General features: G+C 51.8%; 8 protein-coding genes across 8 annotated transcripts; 3 read left to right on the top strand and 5 right to left on the bottom strand.

Moving 5' to 3' along the window:
• Nucleotides 1-215: 215 nt before the first annotated feature.
• CONPUDRAFT_40005 (uncharacterized protein) lies at nt 216-740 on the top strand (the record flags this gene model as incomplete). The annotated part of the gene is made up of 1 exon (XM_007764197.1): nt 216-740. A coding segment is annotated over one exon (525 nt), but the record flags the coding sequence as incomplete, so codon positions are not given.
• A 39-nt stretch (nt 741-779) lies between these two features.
• CONPUDRAFT_96502 (S-adenosyl-L-methionine-dependent methyltransferase) lies at nt 780-5,116 on the bottom strand. The gene is made up of 13 exons (XM_007765573.1): nt 4,782-5,116; nt 4,497-4,725; nt 3,975-4,433; nt 3,810-3,919; nt 3,533-3,757; nt 3,127-3,478; nt 2,664-3,064; nt 2,428-2,604; nt 2,130-2,363; nt 1,810-2,073; nt 1,312-1,750; nt 1,166-1,258; nt 780-1,100 (listed from the first exon to the last, which is right to left on the bottom strand). Exons 1-13 carry the CDS (start codon nt 4,937-4,939, stop codon nt 900-902), a joined length of 3,342 nt encoding a protein of 1,113 aa, XP_007763763.1. The 5' UTR covers nt 4,940-5,116; the 3' UTR covers nt 780-899.
• Nucleotides 5,117-5,699: 583 nt separating this feature from the next.
• On the bottom strand, nt 5,700-7,915 carry CONPUDRAFT_79347 (mitogen activated protein kinase). The gene is made up of 13 exons (XM_007764662.1): nt 7,781-7,915; nt 7,678-7,717; nt 7,601-7,619; nt 7,419-7,548; nt 7,307-7,350; nt 7,156-7,255; nt 7,055-7,102; nt 6,965-7,006; nt 6,716-6,902; nt 6,582-6,661; nt 6,452-6,530; nt 6,199-6,399; nt 5,700-6,139 (listed from the first exon to the last, which is right to left on the bottom strand). Exons 1-13 carry the CDS (start codon nt 7,820-7,822, stop codon nt 6,033-6,035), a joined length of 1,119 nt encoding a protein of 372 aa, XP_007762852.1. The 5' UTR covers nt 7,823-7,915; the 3' UTR covers nt 5,700-6,032.
• A 673-nt stretch (nt 7,916-8,588) lies between these two features.
• On the top strand, nt 8,589-10,216 carry CONPUDRAFT_79348 (cytochrome-b5 reductase). The gene is made up of 8 exons (XM_007764663.1): nt 8,589-8,747; nt 8,810-9,045; nt 9,109-9,380; nt 9,437-9,482; nt 9,533-9,723; nt 9,785-9,871; nt 9,929-10,029; nt 10,083-10,216. The coding sequence occupies exons 1-8, from the start codon at nt 8,709-8,711 to the stop codon at nt 10,095-10,097; spliced, it is 987 nt and encodes a 328-aa protein (XP_007762853.1). The 5' UTR covers nt 8,589-8,708; the 3' UTR covers nt 10,098-10,216.
• A 148-nt stretch (nt 10,217-10,364) lies between these two features.
• On the top strand, nt 10,365-15,677 carry CONPUDRAFT_116336 (cysteine proteinase). The gene is made up of 16 exons (XM_007765574.1): nt 10,365-10,466; nt 10,528-11,916; nt 11,969-12,061; nt 12,112-12,299; nt 12,347-12,445; nt 12,496-12,588; nt 12,649-13,154; nt 13,205-13,313; nt 13,365-13,453; nt 13,502-13,661; nt 13,716-14,234; nt 14,285-14,399; nt 14,454-14,703; nt 14,754-14,939; nt 14,996-15,388; nt 15,442-15,677. Exons 2-16 carry the CDS (start codon nt 10,601-10,603, stop codon nt 15,526-15,528), a joined length of 4,203 nt encoding a protein of 1,400 aa, XP_007763764.1. The 5' UTR covers nt 10,365-10,466; nt 10,528-10,600; the 3' UTR covers nt 15,529-15,677.
• A 25-nt stretch (nt 15,678-15,702) lies between these two features.
• CONPUDRAFT_161789 (uncharacterized protein) lies at nt 15,703-16,114 on the bottom strand (the record flags this gene model as incomplete). The annotated part of the gene is made up of 1 exon (XM_007765575.1): nt 15,703-16,114. The coding sequence occupies one exon, from the start codon at nt 16,112-16,114 to the stop codon at nt 15,803-15,805; it is 312 nt and encodes a 103-aa protein (XP_007763765.1). The 3' UTR covers nt 15,703-15,802.
• A 446-nt stretch (nt 16,115-16,560) lies between these two features.
• CONPUDRAFT_87090 (uncharacterized protein) lies at nt 16,561-16,851 on the bottom strand (the record flags this gene model as incomplete). Its single annotated transcript, XM_007765504.1, has 2 exons — nt 16,561-16,635; nt 16,693-16,851. The coding sequence occupies 2 exons, from the start codon at nt 16,849-16,851 to the stop codon at nt 16,561-16,563; spliced, it is 234 nt and encodes a 77-aa protein (XP_007763694.1).
• A 278-nt stretch (nt 16,852-17,129) lies between these two features.
• On the bottom strand, nt 17,130-18,029 carry CONPUDRAFT_141419 (uncharacterized protein). The gene is made up of 3 exons (XM_007765576.1): nt 17,842-18,029; nt 17,589-17,791; nt 17,130-17,508 (listed from the first exon to the last, which is right to left on the bottom strand). The coding sequence occupies exon 3, from the start codon at nt 17,403-17,405 to the stop codon at nt 17,139-17,141; it is 267 nt and encodes an 88-aa protein (XP_007763766.1). The 5' UTR covers nt 17,406-17,508; nt 17,589-17,791; nt 17,842-18,029; the 3' UTR covers nt 17,130-17,138.
• Nucleotides 18,030-19,277: the final 1,248 nt, after the last annotated feature.

Here is a 19,277-nt window from a genome sequence, read left to right on the forward strand (position 1 = left end):
TACCTACTTTCATTACAGTAGCACTTTAAGAGTTCTTTCACGATTCAACGCTGTTGTACGTAGTTAATATTACGGCAAACCCAATTTCCTTCAATCCAAATTCTCAATCTTGCCGACTAACCCAGTGCACTCACTAGTGCCATCTCCGAGCCAACCTTAGGTCCTTCGATTTCTCGCACACGCTGGCGCCCTCCCATCGTCCCACAGGAGCAGCAGACCTCTACGCGCTCCTGCGCGTCCCGCCCTCTGCGACGCCCGTCGAGCTCAAGGCAGCGTACCACCGCGAGCTGCTCGCGTCCCATCCGGACAAGCGGCGCCAGCCTTTCTCCCCCTCCCCCTCCCCCTCCCCCTCTCTTCATACTCCGAACTCCAGTGCCGGCTCTACGCCGCCCGAGGATGTGGACATCGCGCGCCTCAAAGACGCGTACGCGACACTGTCGCACCCCGCCTCGCGCACTGCGTACGATCGTGCCCTGAGAGCCGCAAGTGCTGTATCAGGGCGGAGCGGGCCGAGGCCCGCGCAGGTTGTCTCGCTCGAGGAGTTCGCCGAGGTGCTCTGCAAGGAAGTCGAGGAAGAAGGGGGCGGAGAAGGGGAGGGTGGGGTGTGGATGCATGGGTGCAGGTGTGGGGGCGCGTACAGGATCACGCAGGGCGAGATGGAGCGGGATGTGCATCTCGTTGCGTGCGGGAGCTGTTCTGAGGTTGTGTGGGTTGGGTATGAGGTCGCTGATGAAGAAGGTGAAGACGATGATGAGCAATAATCGCTTCAAGTACTTGGGCGGGACAGCGACTGAGGCTCAAGTTGAACAGATCTGATGCATTGCTGAAGGTATTCAAGAGTAAAGCTAAATATCCGCCAATAACTCAACGCGAGATCTTAGGTTCTGTGCAGGCCCCCTTCAGTCAGTCTCCATCATGTCCTCACTCCTCGCTGTTCTGCTTCGACTTTCGCGATGCTGAGATCGCCCTGAACTATCTTCCTCTTCCCTCTCCTCCTGCTGTCTGTCCTCATGCCACCTCTTCACGACCACCGACCGCAGTTCGCGCGCAAGTGCGATACTGACCTGCCACGGGACCGCGTTACCGATCTGACGGTGCATCTACGCGTAAAGTTAGCCGATCCTCAGGTATTGTCCATTGTACAATATGGCGAGAAGACACGCACTGTAAGGATACGATCCGCCCCAGCATAAAACACAAAGTGGTCCGGAAACCCCTGGCTCCTCGCTAGCTCGCGGACGGTCACCATGCGCTTGCACTTCGAACCACCACACAATCAGCACCACCCAGCAAGGCACTCAAACGACATACCCAAGGATTCAACACCTTGCACTGCTTCGCCGTCGGATCCACATTCGTCACCGTCGTCTGGAACCACTTGTCCTGATCAATCCTCCCGTACATCCCCGCGCGGAAGCCGCCCCGCGCGACGGCCGACGACGGGTTCGCGAACTGCCACTCCCACAGCTCGCGCGGGATGCTGCGGTAGTCCGCGCCGGCCTGCATCGGCACGCTCATCACGCGCGCGACCTTGGTGGGCTCGTACGTGCGCGTGTACTGCTGGATGTCGGTGCTCGGCCGGCTGCGCGCCCACGCCTGGAAGGTGTTGCGCGGCTCGGACTCGTAGCCCACGGTGGCGCTGGGGCCTTGGTATCCGCAGAACGCGCGCTCGTTGTCGCAGACTACGGATGGGAGCTGGAGAGCGTTGTTGTTTCCGTTGGCTTGGGGGTGGGCGGGGTTGGGTTTTCTCCTAGGAGAATCATTTAGTTTCTAGGACCATGATTCCGTGGAAACTGAGATGGGACGTACCAGTCGAATCGTTTGAGGTCCCCAATAGCGTCTTCAACTGTAACAAATCGATGCGGCGCTGTGCCTTGGACCGCTAAAATGGGATGGACATCGCGCCCGCCAGGGAGATGAATGACGAGGGCGTCTTCAAGCGGGAAATCATGGGATGGTTGTGGGAGATCGGGGAGGGGCAGTCCACGACGCGCTCCGACGAGGAAGAAACGTACGCGTCCCTGCGGCGTTCCGTAGTGGGCAGCCTGTAAGACTGCGAAGCGGCATTGGTAGCTAGCGACACCATGTTAACGTTGAATTGAGGTTTACACTTTAAAGATGTTACATACTCCATTTCCGTCAGAGCTCTTATCAAGAACTTAAGGCCGCCCATCTCGATTCCTCCGGTAATGGTATGTCGGTTTTTTTGTCGTGCACGAAGACGGAACGAGAGGAAGCCGCGAACGTTCTCGAACATGATATACTTGGGCTTGATATAGTCGACCCATGAAAGCAGGTTCAGCATGAGATATGTTTTGCTGTCTGTCGTGCGCTGATACATGTTCATCCGAGAATGTGGTTGACTGGCAAATGAATGCACGTAAATTATTCAACGAAACAAATTTATGGTAAAGACAGTATGCATACCAAGGAAAACCAGCCACGATACAGTCAATCTCGTCCGGCAAAGGTGGAGGTGGCAGGGGTGCATCCTCGATGGACTTGAGCTCATCCACAGGAATCCCCTCGTGTTTCTTGATCGACTGCTTGAGGATGAGATTTGCGCACTGGTTGTACACCTTGACATCCCTCGCCGCGTTGCGCCTGAGGTCATGTTAAATTGGGAAAATGAAGAGGAAAATAAACCATGTTGGGGTACGCACTTCAGCGTCTTCGCAGCGCTCGGAGAAATCTCGATCGCATGCGTGACCTTTACCACGCCCGTCTCCTCCATGGCCATCCCAAACGCGCCGACGCCCGCGAATGGATCCAGCGTGCGCAGGGGCTTGCCCTCTGCCAGGAACCTATCTAGTGCTCTCGACTCGTTCCGGTCCTTCGGCACACAGTCCTTGCACACAGTCACCTCGTCCTCGCGCAGCGCGCGGCGCTGCCACCACACCGCGTTGAGCGACGCGAAGTAAAACTTGGCGAAAAAGTGCCGGGGCGACTCGGCGAGCCATTTTTGCACGTCAAAGTCGTGGAACGGGGGTACGATGACATGACATAGGCCGCCAAGCCGGTGTATGGGGACGGTTGTTCGTGTGTCGGTTGCGAATAGATGACGCTATAATGGAACAACATATTCTGTCAATCATACATTGAGATAATTTCCACAAAAAATAATACCTCGTCCTGAAGCTCCGTCTCCATCCCGAGTCTATCAACACGGCCGTACAACTTGACTGCGACATGGGCCTCGACATCGCCATCTCGAGGTCTCGTTGGAAAGCGAATTTCCACAATATGTCCAATGTGGCAGGGTCCTGAATCGGCTTTGATCATAGCAAAGTCATCAATATGATAGTCGACTCCTTGCCAGGACACGCCCCGGTCTATCCGCTGGGCATGGCGGCTAATGTCGTCCTTCTCAATAATCTTACAGACTGGACAATTGTCTGGCGGATTCTCCGCGCGCACTTCTTCCTCGAGCTTGACGTCGATGTCTTGATATGAGCCAGTGTTCGCATCATATTTAAACCTACGCCATTAATGAGGAAACAGTGATTATGTAAGAATGAGGGATGAAGCAGACCTGTAGAAATAATCACGGTAATTCTTCCGTGGAGGTTTCTCTCCCAGTGGGACAAAGTGGGCATTGACTATGCCTACGAGGACAGAAAGCTTCACGGTGCTACACGTGTCTGTCATGAAGAGCTCTTGAGGATCGTTAATCTCGCGCATCGCCGTCTTGGAGCTGTGCTCGAACCAGTGGACGTGCATCGTCTCGTTCTCTTGGATGCGTATGATTTTGGCGAACCTTGCATAACATAAATTTAGCCACAAAGCATAATATGCTAACAAAGGCTTACCAAAAGTAGTCCGAAAGCTGGTCCTCGCGGGCAGCCTGATCAGGTTGGGGTAGCTCTGGCGGCCTCCTGCCGTCCGTGGAACCAGAAGCGAGCACTACAGTGTCTCCAACCTGTGCTTTGATATTCAACACCTCATTCAAACTTGACGAGTTAATCTAGTCTTACCGAATATTCTATACCGTCAACCATCACGCATTTCAAGAACTGCGAGCGGGGCCGAACCCGATTCCTCCCATCGACGCGAATGCGTCTGTGTCCATGTTGAGCGCGTCCCAAGAATGACTCAAGCCGAAGACGTAATTGTCCCTGGTCCGCTTCTGGCTCCTGTTTAGGCCTAGTGCCCACGACCTGGAGAGTTTCTCCTCGAAAATACCCCTTCGCTAACTCTGCAATGGTCGGAGTAACGTGGGTCGGCTGTTGCGATTCTGGGCGAAGGACGGCATTGTCCAGGTTACCTATCAGGGGCTGGGGAACTCTGAGTCTTATATGTTGCTTCGGAGGAGCGATGAAGGCCAGCTGCAGCGGAGGAGGGCCGGCCTGATTGAGTAGCTCACGTATCAGCCGCGAGTCGCGCAGGCGGTCTGCGTCATTCAGTGTCTCTAGAGTTGCACGTAAGCGGTTGACCTGATGGCGTTTAGCTCAGAGTTGGCAAGCCTGTCGCTCTGGTTTTTGCCAACGAATTCTTACATTCTCCGAGTTTCGAATATCGTTCTGGTCGACTACCTTGCCAACTATGTCGATGCCATCGATATTTTCCAAAAACTTTGTATATGACAGAGTTGGGTCGACATGGGCTGTCGAGATGACCAGCTGCTGGATTCGAAGCGGCCTGTAGAAGTTGCGGTAGTACCGACGGTACCTGTTCGACGGACTCGATAGTTCGTACCAGCTGTGCTCGGTTCTGATGTACAGCGGTCTTCAACCTTGGAGGTCAGAGAAACCCAGATACGTATAGATACGTTGTGCACGCACTTGTTTCGATCTGTGAAGTCTATCTCCCAATCCAAGATCTCGTCGAGACGAAGCTCCTGTTCAGTGGGCTTCTCTTCGTTGTCCAGGTCATCGTCCATAGCCTCATCCTCCTCACTCTCAATGCACGGTAGAACAATGCCGGCACCTCGTACGGTCATACCCGGTTTCTTGACGTTTTCCAAGTCAACCAACAGGTCACCCCTGCCGGTGTCAAAGAACGCAAAACGCGTCAGCACGCGTACAGGTCGCGTGTTATCTCCTGGGACTGCCTCAAGTTCGAATTCGAGTTGTAGGTCAGCGGTCTCTTCGAGCGCTATACCATGAGGCTCATAGTATTTATCTGAAAGTACATCATATGGAAAGTTGTGGCGCCGAGTTCCGGTTGCTACTGACCTCTCGCGGGTGCTTCCTCGACCGTACGGCGCCTTTGATTCTAAGAGGTACGTCACGCAAAGTGGGCGCTCACGAGGAAGAAACAACGCACCCTGCTATCAGCTATAGGACTCGCATCTCTCCGTCGTGGCCTTCCCGTTTGTGCGTCCAGTTCACTGTTGAGCTCGTCCCGAGGTTCATCTGGGAAGCTGAGTTCGAAAGCCGTCGGCCTTCGTCTGGGAGGCATCCACTGGTCTCTTCAAGCGCTGAACGGTGTCTTAGTAGAGATAGGGCGCAGACGCCAACTGGCCGAAGACGATGACAAAGGGGTCAACACCCGAAAGCGTCGTTATCAACATGCTCGGGGGCGCGTGACAAGAGCAGGCATATGATTTGATCACACCGAACGCGTCCGCGTCCGCATCAACATCACTCAAGGAGTCGTCCTTGATCGGACCACGAGCTTCTGCTGTCTGCGGCCCCGCAATGACACGTTTCGCGTCTTGAACTCAAAACTAGACTAAGAAAAATGACAAAAACTGTGTGCGTTAGGTACCGCTTCGTGTATATGGTATGATACAGTATAAGCATCTCTATAGTAACAGAACTAAGCCATGCTTTTATCAAACCCTGCGTGTATTACGGGTCGTGAGGATACATGTATATGAAGACTTCTCTCTCGCGCTTTCTCTTTACAAAGTACATCGTGTGTCAGTAAACAAGTCGAGTCAATCGGTTCGGATGAAAGCGTCAGCGGACATAAAGGAATGATGGAACAAGAATCACCATAGGATCCTCAGCGGTACAAGGTGCACGGGAGAAAGGTAGGGATAAGAAATGAAAGTGTCGACGCGTAGGATAATTAACCGTAAACGACGATTACTTGGCGGATGCGATGGCAGCAGCCGCTTGAGCGGTTTCTGGTCCGGCCAATGCGCCCTCGGGTATCTGGCCAGCGACGGTCGTGTCGCCAACTTGGTGGAAATCTACCAAAAAAATTTAAGAGCATTTTCTTTAAGACGATAGATTGATGAGTGCCACATACCGAGGATTTCGCTATACATCATCACCTTCCAGGTGTCAACTGGAAGATCAGCATCGTTGAAGCTCCAGTCAAATTGCTCCGCAGCAACAGGCTCATCGGTTGGGTCGTGGTAAGGTGCGACATATTCATGAGCTAATGACTCAGTCGCGTCTATGCGCTTACGAGGATCAAAGACAAGCATTTTCTCAAGAAGGTCAAGAGCTAAAGCCCGCATCAAAATTATAGCTACGTAGCCAATATTTGTATTCCTCACCGTCAGGGTCCGTCGTCCGGAGCTTTTGGCTGAAGGGTACACGTTCGCGTTTTGGCAAGCTTTGAACAAAGCGAAGGGTCTATAGAAAGCGGCTTGAGATATCCTCCTGATTCAATACTGTCATACTCACATTCTCGCTAGCAATGGTTTCAATAACATCGTCAGGTGGTGTACCGAGTAACTCCGTGATGATAGAGAACTGGTTAACGTCTATGATATATGTTCAGTAATCTTCAAAGCACGTACTTTAATAGTGCGACTTACGGTCTTTGCCAGGGAAAAGTGGTTTTCCTTCCAGCATCTCGGCGAATATACAACCCGTGCTCCAGATATCGACCGCGACATCGTACTTTTGCCATGTCAACATGATCTCTGGTGCACGATAGTATCGTGTCGAGACATAACCAGTCATCTGAGGATCTTGAATACGAGCAAGCCCGAAATCGCAGATCTAAGAATTGCATGTCATGTGTCATTGATAGAAGCACATAAGGAGATGCACTTTTTACTTACCTTCAAATCACAGTTCTCATTGACGAGAATATTGCTGGGTTTCTTGACCATACTTAAGTCCCATATTAATCAGGCCCCTGAAACACTCACAAGGTCACGGTGAACAACACCGGCGGAATGTACGTATTTTAATCCCCGCTGCAATGCGTGTTAGTCCGTAACAATGAGCGTGAGCCCAGATATGTGCGCACCAGAATCTGGTAGAGGAAGTACTGGATAAACTGTTTCTCCAGCGGTCGCGAGGTCAGAAGGCGGTGAAGGTCCGTTCCAAGCAACTCGGTCACGAAGTACCTGTCAAAACCATCAGCCATCGGCAGCCGACTCGACAAGGACGCCACTCACAAATCTTCCAGAGGGGAGATAAACACGTCGCTCAAACTAATGATCTAGAACAGAGAAAAGGAGTTAAAAATTAGTTTCGGGTGAGGGATTCTTTGCCATGTGAGCTACATACGTTCTCGTGCTGGATGTGCTTGAGAAGCTTCAGTTCACGATACGTTCGTTTGCTGAGAACGGGGGTGCTGAAGGGCTTCATGATCTTCTTAACCGCAACGGAGGAACCGGTAAGCTGGTCCTTGGCTGAGCTATCGTTTGTTGAAAATGGTCAGATCTCTTCTCGAGGCGATAGTCGCGTACCAAACAAGACCGAAGGCACCTTGGAAGCGGCGTTAGTCTTCTGAAAAGATACAACAAGGGCAGGAGAAAGAGCGCACCCATTCCTACTGGTTGTAGATCGACATAGCGAGTTGTGACCTGAACAAACGATCGCTCGTAAATCAAGGATCCCCCCAAGGCCAGTCAAGATGTTATGCCTACCTCGAAGGAGGTGCCGAAGATGCTGAGTTTCACGAAAGACATCGCACGCTTCTCGTCAATGCAGGACCTTTCAGAGATGGAAGATAAGGGAGAGACTAGAAGGTGCCCTGGCGGGATGAGGGTGGTTGGGTAGCGCGAGCTCGGTGGAAGAGATTCAGATAACCCTAAGCCGGGGGTGTTGGGGCGGGTGTTTGAATTGATCGGTACCACCAAATCAGGAATTTAATCTAACCCTAGGCTAAGGTCCGGATTCGCATTTGAACTTCAAAAACCTGACATGAGCTTCAGGGGTCCCAGAAGCCGTAGACAGCTCCGCAGTGCCTATCAGAAACTGCGCACGAAGATGGACGAAGCATCCATTTCTCTTCAAAAGCCTTTCCTTTTTCTGTGATTTAGCGCTGTACGGAAATACATTGGACTAAAGCAGTGATCGAGGTCTCACCTGACCGCCACCGGCGGATTCCTCCAAGAAATTTTCTGTAATGGACAAGGCAAAAGGTGTCGGCGACCTCCTGGTCAAAGGGAAATGATCGGTCGTGGCTGTGGCCGAGTGACACGGTCTAGACTTGCCCTGGCTCGCTTTGCTACGGCGTTGACGCCATCTCGAGACTCGAACAGCAGCAACCTTCGAGGGGATCTCATTTCGGCTTTGTTTCGGCTGTTGCCAGCTGCCACGGAGACTTCCGAGCGTGGCAAATATGAGCTCAGCAGCAATGAGTAAAGATGTCAGGCCTCCGACGCGTGGCTGTCGGCGTCCACGAACACGCTCGGGCACCGCGTTACTTTTCTCAGGCGTCACATAAGCAGGCGCGTAAGTACATCTGGAGAAATACGGAAGGGCAACTCGTCTCTTACTCACGCAACCACAACGCTACAGCGCTTGTGTTGTCTTGACTGGCCAACTGAACTCAAATAGCTTATATTCGACATGTCTTTCATCCGCGGCGCGGTGACGGCGAGAACCCTGGTGTGCACACACGTCTAGGTTTGCGATTCGCAAAGTGCTGACTATTATTGCCCTTGTTATAGGCCCGGGGCGTCCGATTCAACTCGAGTCAAGCTGCTCCTCAAAAGTCAAATTCAAACCTTGCTCTATACTTGACCGGTGCAGGCGCCCTTGGCCTCGGGGCATATGCATACACCAGCTTTGGCGGTGAGAGCGCAGCGCCCAAGGCTGCCGTCCAGGAGAAGAGCCCGCTTGACCCCAAGAACTGGGTTAACTTCAAGCTCAAAAAGGTCGAGCCTTACAACCACAATACTGCTAAGTTAGTAAATTGATTCCGTTGATTTGCGCCGCAGTCACACTGATGACGTCCCGTTTCTCGCAGGTTTGTCTTGGAGCTGCCTGATAACCAGGCGTCGTTGATGCCCATTACGTCTTGCGTCTACCTGAGGGCAGCGAATCCCGATGACCTTGTAGACGACAAAGGAAAGCCAGTTATTCGGCCGTATACACCCATCTCTACCTCCGATGCAAAGGGAGAATTCATCTTCCTGATCAAGAAGTATGATACCGGCGTCGCTTCCAAGTACATTCACACCTTAAAGGAGGGCGATTCGCTTGCAGTCAAGGGACCTATTCCTAAGCTCGCATGGAAGAGTGAGTTGCGCGAGTGTTGAGTGCGATTCGCTGCTGGTTGCTGATAAATGAATCAGCGAATGAGTTCGAGCAGGTTGGCATGGTCGCTGGTGGGAGTGGCATGTAAGTCATTCAATAGGACACTTCGTTCGCTTGTGCTAAGATGCGTACAGCACCCCAATGTACCAGCTATTGGTTCATGCCCTCCGCGACAAGGAGAACAAGACCAAGTTCAAGCTTATCTATGCTAATGTGTCCGAGGGTGACATCCTCCTCAAGCAGGAGTTCGCAGATCTCAAGAAGAAATACCCCGACAACTTCGACGTTATCTATACCTTGGATAAGCCCAGCAAAGGATGGACTGGTGAGTCGCACTCTCAGCGAGGTACTCCGTTAGTAAACATTCACTTACGGTAACTGCTCAGGTCCCACTGGCTACGTAAACGCTGAGCTCATCAAGAAGCACTTGGCCTCTCCTGACCTCAAGGAGAAGGTCAAGGTTTTTGTCTGTGGTAAGTAACGGACTAGTGCGCGGTTATCATCAGCACTTACGAGTATGGCTACTTTAGGTCCTCCGCCGCAGATGGAGGCCCTCGCTGGTGACAAGGCTGGCCGTGACCAGGGCGAGTTCAAGGGAATCTTGAAGCAGATGGGCTATACCCAGGAGCAGGTTAGTTTGCTCGTTCATTCTGCGACACGGACTTATGCTCACCAATATCGTAGGTCTTCAAATTCTAGACGGCTTGGTCGGTGGTAGAACACCCATAGTAGTGTGCTGTAGTTACCCTTTGACACACGAACAGGAAGCTTTGTATTATTCTTTGCGGCTCCCGTTCATGTAAGAAAAAGCCAGAAGCATGATTTACAACAGTTTTACAACGTAAAATACGCTGCGCTAAACAAAGTCACGTTGGCAGCCATAAATTGATAGCGCCCGCGGAGGTGGACTCGTGTGTGGAACGTGACAGTGACACGAACGTTTTGGCGCTTGCACTTGCCCTCGTCATCGCCAACTGACGCGTCCAGGACTTAAATCACTTTCGCTATATCACAGGCGTAGCTTAGATGACATTGGGTGAATGATCTTATTCTTACTGTTCGCAAACAGTTTGTGCAGATTCTTGGTCGAATCAACGATGTGCTAAGTCCTTGCCCTTGAACTGCGCAGATCGTAACCCCAATTGAACGCATTCAAAGTCACCTCTACGTTATATTAACGACTCTATATCCGACGTCGACACATGCCCTCTGGTCCGCCTATAACGCCACCAACTTCTTCTGGTCCCCCGCCTTCGAGTACCACAGGTCCGGTCGAGCCGGCGAGCTTCTATGCCACTGGCTCCGGACATCCTCCGCCCCTCCCTTCTCGTCCCAAGAATCAGAACCTGGGATCGCAGCACACGAAGATCGCGTCCATCTCAACGCCTCCTCCCACATACCACGACCTAGACCATAGCTCGTTCCGCGAACCGCAGCTCGTTGAAGAAGCCCTCATCGGCGACGATCAAATTCCAGACCTCATCCCACCAGACAACACTTCCTCCTGGGCGGGCTCATACCACACGCGCGGACGCACGATGGATCGAGGGAACGCGACGGATAACACGGGGTGGAGCGGCGGCGGCGGCAGCGGCGAGGCATGGGAGACGGGCCCTACGCCCTGGGATGGCTCATGGGGCGGCAGCAACACATACGGCGCCTCGGGGTGGGGTTCCACCGTCGCGCCCGTGACAGATATCGACGGGCGGGATAAAGACGAGGAGGAGAATTGGTGGGACCCAGCCGTGCGCGAGCAGCACAGGAGGCCAGGACCGGGTATCCTGCCCCCGCGGGTGGCAGAGTACTTGCATGATCCTGAGCATTCGCTCTTCTCTGTGAGCATCACGCCTCCGGATCTCAAGCCTAAGCCTGCGCAGGACACGGCCGAAACATCGACTTCGAACCGTTCGGCGGGGGCTAACCCTCCACCCTCCAATGACGATCTCATATATGCCATCCCGCACCCAAATGCGTACTACTGCCGGAGAGACAATGGCTGGGTCCTACTCCAATGGAAATCCTCATCTATCCTTCCTCCACTCGCCAAGTCCTTCAAACCGGAAAATTACAATCCATTCCCTGACCAAGAACGCCGCAAGCGCACGACGTCTTGCCTAGGAGAGCAACCGTTCGGACAGATGAACAAGACCCACCATTTCCATCGCTACGAAAAGGCTGTCGACGCCAAGATGCTCAACCCACCTTTCTCCAGAACTGGCTGGGAAGGTATCACGCAGTCCGCTTCGTCTTCTGCTTCGGGCACACCTAGCTCAGGACCGTCTGCTACACCCGCCGATGAGGCCAACATGGACGAGGATCCAAAGCCAGAAGAGGAGGGTGACTTGTTAGATCTTTACGTCTGCTGTCAGTGTTCGCTGTATTGTGTGGTTTCGGGTGTCATTCCAGGTGTCGCGGCTTCCAAGTACGTCGACGAATACTCCAGAGATCGGTTCAGCAATCCCGCGGTTGGCAAGAACCCCCAAGAAAGTGTGATAGCAGGATGGGAGACATTCCTCACGTGCGTATATGCGTCTCTGCTGTGCTCAAAATGTTGATGGTCGTCCTTTTAGCATCGTTGAAAACAGATTATGGAAGAACGAGGTGCGGCCCTTGCCCGTCCACCGCAAGACGTTCCAAGCCAAGATTGGTTGGTCGGATACTGTGTGAGGCATACTTTACGTAGACGAACGCTGCGCTCATTCAGTTGTATCAGCCGCGTCATGTTTGAGGCAATAGGGTTCGTCCTGAAGGAAACGGAGGGCCCAGGTGATACCCGGGAAATGTCGCTCAACCCACCGACAACAGACATCGAGACGGCAGAAGGCAGGCGGAACCGCGCGAGAATGCTTCGCTTCTGGGTAGAGTTGGGCGCGTGGGTGGCAGACTATCATAAACGCTTCTGTGAGTACTTACATTTACATACATTATCATCGATTGATTTCAGGCAGCTATTAATTTGAAGGAGTACAAGGCGCACTCGATGTGGATCAAGATCGAGAGTGCACGCGAGATGTACCAGACTGGTATCGGTGCTCATCCAGATCAATGTCCGTATCTTTTATTGGTGCTTTCCCCGTCACTAAATTATTGGATACAGTGGCACGAGCACTACCTCCCACTTCGCTGACTTATGGACCAATCGAGCACTCTTGGGAGAGTTTAGGGATGACGGCCACTTCTTATTCCTGGGGTACGCATTCTCTAGCCGTCTATAATCCATTTTACGACTGGGTGACTGACTTCCGTTCAGAACTTCTCAATTTCGCATACATGGCTCAATGTCGGTGCGATCCCAAGAACACGCCCATATATTTCTCGCATTTTTATGGCATCGTCCGGACCATGCAAGATCGTGGCGACATCCCGCCTCAGGAACTTCAAAACCTTGTCATGGAAGAACGCGGGCGCGGGCGTTACACAGACGAGGACTGCAACCGAGCAGCTGAAGCACTCGGATTTGGCCCAGAAGGCCCTTTGCGAGTCGAGCTGGACAACGATGTGCCGGAGGAGTTTATCGCGGACGCCTGGCGAGATGCGGTTCGCCGTGCGTGGAGAGACCCAGAAAACTGCTCTCAGCTGCAGAGGGACGCGAACGACGCCTTCCGAATTATCGCAGAGGCACGGGAGAGCGCGAAGTTGCGAACACTTTGGGCGGAGTCATCTCGTAATATCATGGATCCATCAAGAGCGTATACTGTCCTTGAGGTTCCCACCGACGTAGAGGATTCTATGCTTCTAACAGTTTATTGCATGCGGGTGAGTGCACATTTATTGCGTGAAGCAGCAGTGCCATGATAGTTTTGTAGGTGGAGGAGCAGCCATCGCAGTCAGATCGCTGGCGAGAGGCTCTTAATGCCATCGCGGAAGTCCGAGACAGTGCTAGACTTAGACAATTCTTGGAGACTGGTCAAGATCGTAAGTTTTTCTGTCTGCCTTTCTCATATCTTTTTTTGAAGAAATTTTCAGCCGGCGACGTGGTGATGTCTGCGAGACCAGAGCTTCCTCGTGGTCTTAATCAACTGGGAAATACCTGTTACCTTAACTCATTATTACAGGTAAGACACTGGCGAATTCAAATTTCCTTTGCTGATGCACTCGTTTAGTATTTCTATACCATCAAGGATTTACGAGAGACAATTGCGCCATTGGCAAATACCGACATCAAAACCATTGAGGAAGAGAAATTTTCTGACGATGACCTCAAACGCCACCGAGTTGGCGGCCGACTTGTTACCCGGCGCGAAATTCTTCGTTCCAAGAAATGTATTTTCACTATTTCGCTCTCCCCCTGCTGGATGTTGATGAAATTTGCCATAGTCGTCAGATACCTGGCTGATCTGTTTTGGCAGCTGGAATATTGCGAGCTCGCATCAGTAACGCCTGCTGAGGAGCTGGCGCGGCTAGCGCTGGTCACCTCGCGAGACGAAGAAGACGACGAAGCAGATCGCGGAGGTACGGATGCATCCAACGATACAGACGCTACCTTGGTTGAGGATGGCCCCGCATCAGTCCAGCCACCGGCAGCATTGTCGCGCCGCGACTCCATCCTGGGCAAACGCTCCCGGGACGAGGTGGCAATGGACGTTGACAGCTCTAACTCAAGCAAGCCATCAACGTCCACGTCAACGGCGGAGCAAGTCGAATCACCGCGTAGGTCTAAATTTCCTCGATTGCGTGGTGAAGCCAATGCTGGACTTTCGGCAGCGAACACGGCGAAGACTGCTACGGCGGAGACACAAGACGTGGAGATGCAAACACAACAAGCAGAGGTGCCAAAACCGCCGCCACTTCCTGCACGGAAATCGCAAGTGGCTTCGGAGTCCGTTATGATGTTTGGTAGGTTATGTATTGTCAATTGGGGATTTTCGGAGTGAACAGTTGCATAGGGAAACAGCACGACGTCTCGGAGTGCATGGATAACTGCCTGTTCCAAATTGAGATTGCGCTACTGAAGTTTGACGGGATGAGCGATCAAGAGGACAAGGGGAGTGTGGTTAAGAGGTAGGCTTGCCCGCTTCAATACATTTCAACGTGTAATCATACGTGTTTCAACAGGCTGTTCTTCGGCAAGATCAAACAACGCCTTAGCGCACTGTCCGAGGCTGATGTGAAGGCCAAGTCGGCTTCTATTCATGAAAAGGAGGACCTCTTCTCTCACCTCCCTGTCAACGTCGCGGAGCACAGTTTTGATATATACGACGGGCTTAGCGGATACTTTGACGATGTGGTCGAGTATGAAGGCAAGAAAAACCGTATGGAAGTTTCTCTTGTCGATCTTCCACCACTCCTGCAAATCCAGCTTCAGGTAAGTAGTCTCCTGCAATGTCGTGGATTTAAGAAATCAACTCTGTTTAGCGCGTACAATTCAATCGCGAGACTCTACAAGCGTACAAGTCACAGGCATACGTCAAGTTTGAGGACATGATCTATATGGATCGGTACCTTGACACTGCGAATGCCGAGAAGAAGGCGAAGGCGAAGGAAATTCAAAAGGAGCTGAATACCAAGCGCGAGCGATTGCGGACACTAACTCACGAGAAGGTCAGTAGCGCGTCAGATAAAGGCTTGCATTGTTAACCCGTTCTTCACCAATCTAGACGTCCTATGTCGAGTCGCTGAATAGCTCCCTCGATTTCCTTTCGAAGCAAGAAAGTCTCCCCATCCCAGACGTTGACGAGGAGTTGATTTCACAGCTCAATAGCGAACAAGATCATCTTAAAATCGAGATCGAAGAACTTCGGAAACAGATCACCAGCCTCAAGGACGACCTAGAACTTGTCTGGAGTGACGAGAAACAGGTTGCTTATGAACTGACGTCGGTGTTCATCCACCGTGGCTCTTCCCCTTCCTGGGGACACTATTTCTTCTATTCGCGGCATCTCCCAGAAAAGCCCGACGTCTGGTACAAGTACAACGACTCGAGTGTCTCGGAGGTGTCTAAGAATGAGGTATTTGCGGACACGACAGGATCGACCGCAAACCCTTATCTGGTAAGCTTCTCAGCACCTCTTTCATTCGTCCGCAACACTGACAGCTCTCGTAGCTTGTGTTTTCCCGAAAGGGCTCTGACGTTATTGACACTGTGAAGCGGACGGATCCCATGGCGCTTGTGATTGACGCTGCCGATTAATTTGCTTTCGACGTGTATTGCTCTTGTACTATCCGTGCTTTGTTATCCATGCATCTGCATATGACTCGAACCGGACTTTTGGAAGCTAGGTTCTGGCAAACATATGCATCGTAGTATATTACAACATTAAAATGTAAACCTGAATTCCCTCTCCAGTGACGTGATAATGTTAAGATGAGTGCTGGATTCAGATCAGCGTCTAAATACAAGACGATGAGACCAGTGTACGAGCACCATCTTAGGTATCTTGCTAATTCTTCTCGCTGTCAGGGTTCTACTGGCTCTCCTGCGGTGTAGAGTCACTTGTAGTCGACTCCTTCTGTGATCCTTCCTGCTCTTGCTGTTCCAGGGAAGCAAGAAGGGTATCCAGTGTCCCGATAACATCGTCGAGGCGACTCTCAACGCCTTCGGCTACTCCGTTCGCATCCTCCAGCCGCGACAACAGCTCAGCGAGATTCTCTACACCATCTCCGTCAAGTTCGCCGTTAGATAATAACGCTTGAAGCTGGTCAATATCCGACTGAAGTCTGGCTTGCAGTGGTGGCTGGGCAGAGGCGTTGTTGGTCGAGGAAGTGATCGATGGCATGATCGAAGATAGCCAATACCATTAACGGTTCGCGGACCGCAAGCGCGGATGACCGTGCCCAACAAGGAAAGGTCCAGATCATTGCTTCTAGCTACCTTCTCGGACGATCCTTCGTTCCACTCAGGGGCTAAAACAACAGTCTATCAGTTTGAAAACGCTGAAAACGCCCTGCTCACTACTTATTTTAAGTCCAACTTACAATACTTGATTTATCAAGCCAAAACCTGCCCATTCCTCTCTGTCACTGACAAGCTACGCGCGCATGAAGATCACATTCCATCAAGATGCACAATGCAAGCACAATGTTATATTTCTGTACAGATTAACTTCCTCCTTCCTCCTACAACCTTTCCGACCCAATGCCTGTTGTTCATGAGAAAGGCTAAGGATGACAAATGAATAAAAGACCTATTGCTACATGAAGAGCTATCTCACCTGGTAATCCCTTAACAAGCGCAGCCAGGGAAGTTGGGGCAGCAAGTGGCTGAAGCGCAACCACAGCCAGGGGGGTCCTCGCAGCACTGCATCGTGAGTTAGCTCAGCGACAACCTAGGCAAAATCCAGACAGCATCACGTACGTCCTGGCGCGAGATGAGACGGCCGTCCAAAGTGAGGACGGTGTCGGCCCTCCTGTCAAGGAAGGGTGAGGTGAGGGCGTCGCCCCGAAGGTTGACGATAGCCGGCTCGGCAGCCACGAGAGTGAAGAGTGCAGCGGTGAGGATGGCAGAGAAACGCATCTTTGCTGAGGAAAGGATGAGCGTTGGGGGCCTCCTTTTTATACGTTTCTCGAGTGGCCAGTCCAGTGCAGGTCACCTAGATGTCACCCCACCCAATGTCATGCTGTCCCGGTCACCCTTGGAGGCGTGACGTCTCGTATCCGCGTTGGAATGGGGCACCCACAGGGTAGCCTGACAGCCTCGTGGTGTAACACTGCAATCCAGGGAGGTTGGAGAAGCACGATCAGAGTTTTGATTGACAACCTGGAGCGTTGCGATCGCATGCTACTCTTTGTGGTGGAAAACTGTCATGTGCTATGCAATGAAGGAATGGTGTTCAATTCATCGGAACCAAGGTTTGTTACGCTACAACATACCAACCAGTGTACGGTGAGAGACGGCGAGTAGCTTGACATTGCAACTTGGATCTTGTGGCGAATAACAGGAATCCTCGCTGTATAATAGTATGTAAGCTGCGAACGGATCTCAACGCTCGACGGGCCTCTCTGTATGAATCCCAAACAGGCGCTCTTGATCAAAAGAGGCGGCGTTGCGGCCACAATGCTGGTAGGCATGCAAGACCGAGGATCACCGTCGACATTGTGCCCGAGGAGCACTCCCTCCAGGACAGGGTTGGGTGCTTATGACAAATAAGCCTGACATGACTATGTCCACTTCCTATTGTTTTGTCACCATTCGTTATTCATATACCGCTAAACCAGTGCAGGGGGAGCGTCATATGAATCGTCAGTACGTACATCATCGGACCGCAGTCGTTGAATGGGCGGTGTGGCCTCATCTCAAGCAAGGGAAGGCGGCGACTGCGTGAAGGGAGTGGAGGATTTCCTGGGAGATCCTAGTCTCGAACCAGACGCTCTTGATGACGGAGCTTTTTCGGCCCTATGGGCAGCTCTGCGTCTGGTTCGAGACTAGGGAGGTCCCTAATAGTAAAGGTAGGAAGCGAAAAGGCAAGTTAGCTGTCGAGGAGATTGGCGGGTGCAAAAGTAGTACATCATCTCCATCAACCATCCTCCGATCAAATCTCGGAGTAACTAGCCCCGCATCTTGAAGTGATGCTGTACACAGGGTACACTATGCCATAGGTATTGCGGCCTAAATCTTTACACTTTTCTTGCCGCTTGGCTGGTAAGTTGGCTGGTAAGTTGACCATCATTGTCCGAGGAGAAAGGAAGAACGCTCGTATCTCTGCTCCAGTTCGCGCGGCGTGACACTGGTCAGGCTGGAGATTAGATGAAGGTTCCTTCAATGCGGGGCCCTATGGGGCCCTATCCATATGTATATCCGCATTAGTAGCCTATGAATATACGCTCGAGATGCTGCAAATGTCGATCTGATCGGAGAGGTGTAAAAACCAAATGTCAGTTGCCAGTGGTTCTTGGAGAAAATGACATGAATCAGCATGAATCTGAAAGCAAAGCCGCTAGGGGCGAAAGAGGATTACCATGCTGGTATTTTCTAAGTTTCCTACCCTAGGAAAGGAACCCTCTAATTCAAGTACTGATCCAGGAAAGATAGCTGAACCCAAGTGGGATGAGGGCAACAGCCAGCCTATGGCGTACAGTCGGTTGCAAGGTAGGACCTAAAGTCTGGGAGGCGGATAGATTGCAATCCAGGAAACTGAAATAGTTGTGTTGGAGCACGAAAACTGTTGCTTGGAGTTTGAAGCTTGAAGGCCTGGGGCATTGCATCAATGTGGAAAACGCGATGCTCAGACTCCAAAGCATCCAGCAAGAAGCTCAACCAAGAAGGGTAAATCGTTCATCAACAACTGCTACACGTAGATGCAAGGTCATTAATCATTGATTGCGACCCCACCCTCAACTTGTGAGTCGGTAGAGTCTAGGATACTGGTAGATAAACATGAAATTCAAGAGCAGCCCAGTCATTGCTCGAGAACTTTCTTGCATCTTTTCGCAATACCTTCTGATGGAACCACCACGGACGCCAACTGCGCCAGTCCGTTTCTGTAGGCGGTGTGAAGACAGGCTCGGTTTCCGCAAGGTAATCAGCGACTTGATTGTCATTAAGAACTACAGATTCCCAGCCCGTATCTGCGGCGTCATAGTTGGCGTGAACAAGCCATAGATGCACATTTCGACACCGCTTGGGCCAAGAATCAACCAGAAGGGTGCAGCTTTCTGTCTTCGAGCACGAGACCAAGCTGAGGCTACCATATTCTGGCTGGTATCGTCTTGAAGCCCGAAGACGTCGTTTGAACGCGCTCGGGGCTGGGTGTTTTACCCATGCTGAATCTATCGTCGTGACTTCCATGGTGGCTACCATATAGGCATGCATAACGAGAAGTTTCGTAGGAGTTGGTTTGGCATATTGCCTTCTGAGTTCCGCGATCAGGTGTGGTTCGTGAAGCTCGAGAACCTTCTCTAGAGCTTGCTCCAGATCTCCATACGACTTTTTGAACTTCACTT

Source organism: Coniophora puteana, assembly GCF_000271625.1.
Source record: "Coniophora puteana RWD-64-598 SS2 unplaced genomic scaffold CONPUscaffold_1, whole genome shotgun sequence".
NCBI lineage: Eukaryota > Fungi > Basidiomycota > Agaricomycetes > Boletales > Coniophoraceae > Coniophora > Coniophora puteana.

Coding starts and splice junctions, on each gene's coding strand:
- CONPUDRAFT_96502 (XM_007765573.1), bottom strand. CDS start 4,939: ATGACCGTACGAGGTGCCGGCATTGTTCTACCGTGCATTGAGAGTGAG. Junction 4,434..4,496: donor ATATTCGAAACTCGGAGAAT/GTAAGAATTCGT, acceptor AAACGCCATCAG/GTCAACCGCTTACGTGCAAC. Junction 1,101..1,165: donor GGGCGGATCGTATCCTTACA/GTGCGTGTCTTC, acceptor CTTTACGCGTAG/ATGCACCGTCAGATCGGTAA.
- CONPUDRAFT_79347 (XM_007764662.1), bottom strand. CDS start 7,822: ATGTCTTTCGTGAAACTCAGCATCTTCGGCACCTCCTTCGAG. Junction 7,103..7,155: donor ACTTCCTCTACCAGATTCTG/GTGCGCACATAT, acceptor CACGCATTGCAG/CGGGGATTAAAATACGTACA. Junction 6,662..6,715: donor ACTTTTCCCTGGCAAAGACC/GTAAGTCGCACT, acceptor CATATATCATAG/ACGTTAACCAGTTCTCTATC.
- CONPUDRAFT_79348 (XM_007764663.1), top strand. CDS start 8,709: ATGTCTTTCATCCGCGGCGCGGTGACGGCGAGAACCCTG. Junction 9,381..9,436: donor TCCTAAGCTCGCATGGAAGA/GTGAGTTGCGCG, acceptor TAAATGAATCAG/CGAATGAGTTCGAGCAGGTT. Junction 9,483..9,532: donor GTCGCTGGTGGGAGTGGCAT/GTAAGTCATTCA, acceptor AGATGCGTACAG/CACCCCAATGTACCAGCTAT.
- CONPUDRAFT_116336 (XM_007765574.1), top strand. CDS start 10,601: ATGCCCTCTGGTCCGCCTATAACGCCACCAACTTCTTCTGGTCCCCCG. Junction 11,917..11,968: donor GGATGGGAGACATTCCTCAC/GTGCGTATATGC, acceptor TCGTCCTTTTAG/CATCGTTGAAAACAGATTAT. Junction 14,940..14,995: donor GGACACTAACTCACGAGAAG/GTCAGTAGCGCG, acceptor TCACCAATCTAG/ACGTCCTATGTCGAGTCGCT.
- CONPUDRAFT_141419 (XM_007765576.1), bottom strand. CDS start 17,405: ATGCCTACCAGCATTGTGGCCGCAACGCCGCCTCTTTTGATCAAGAGC.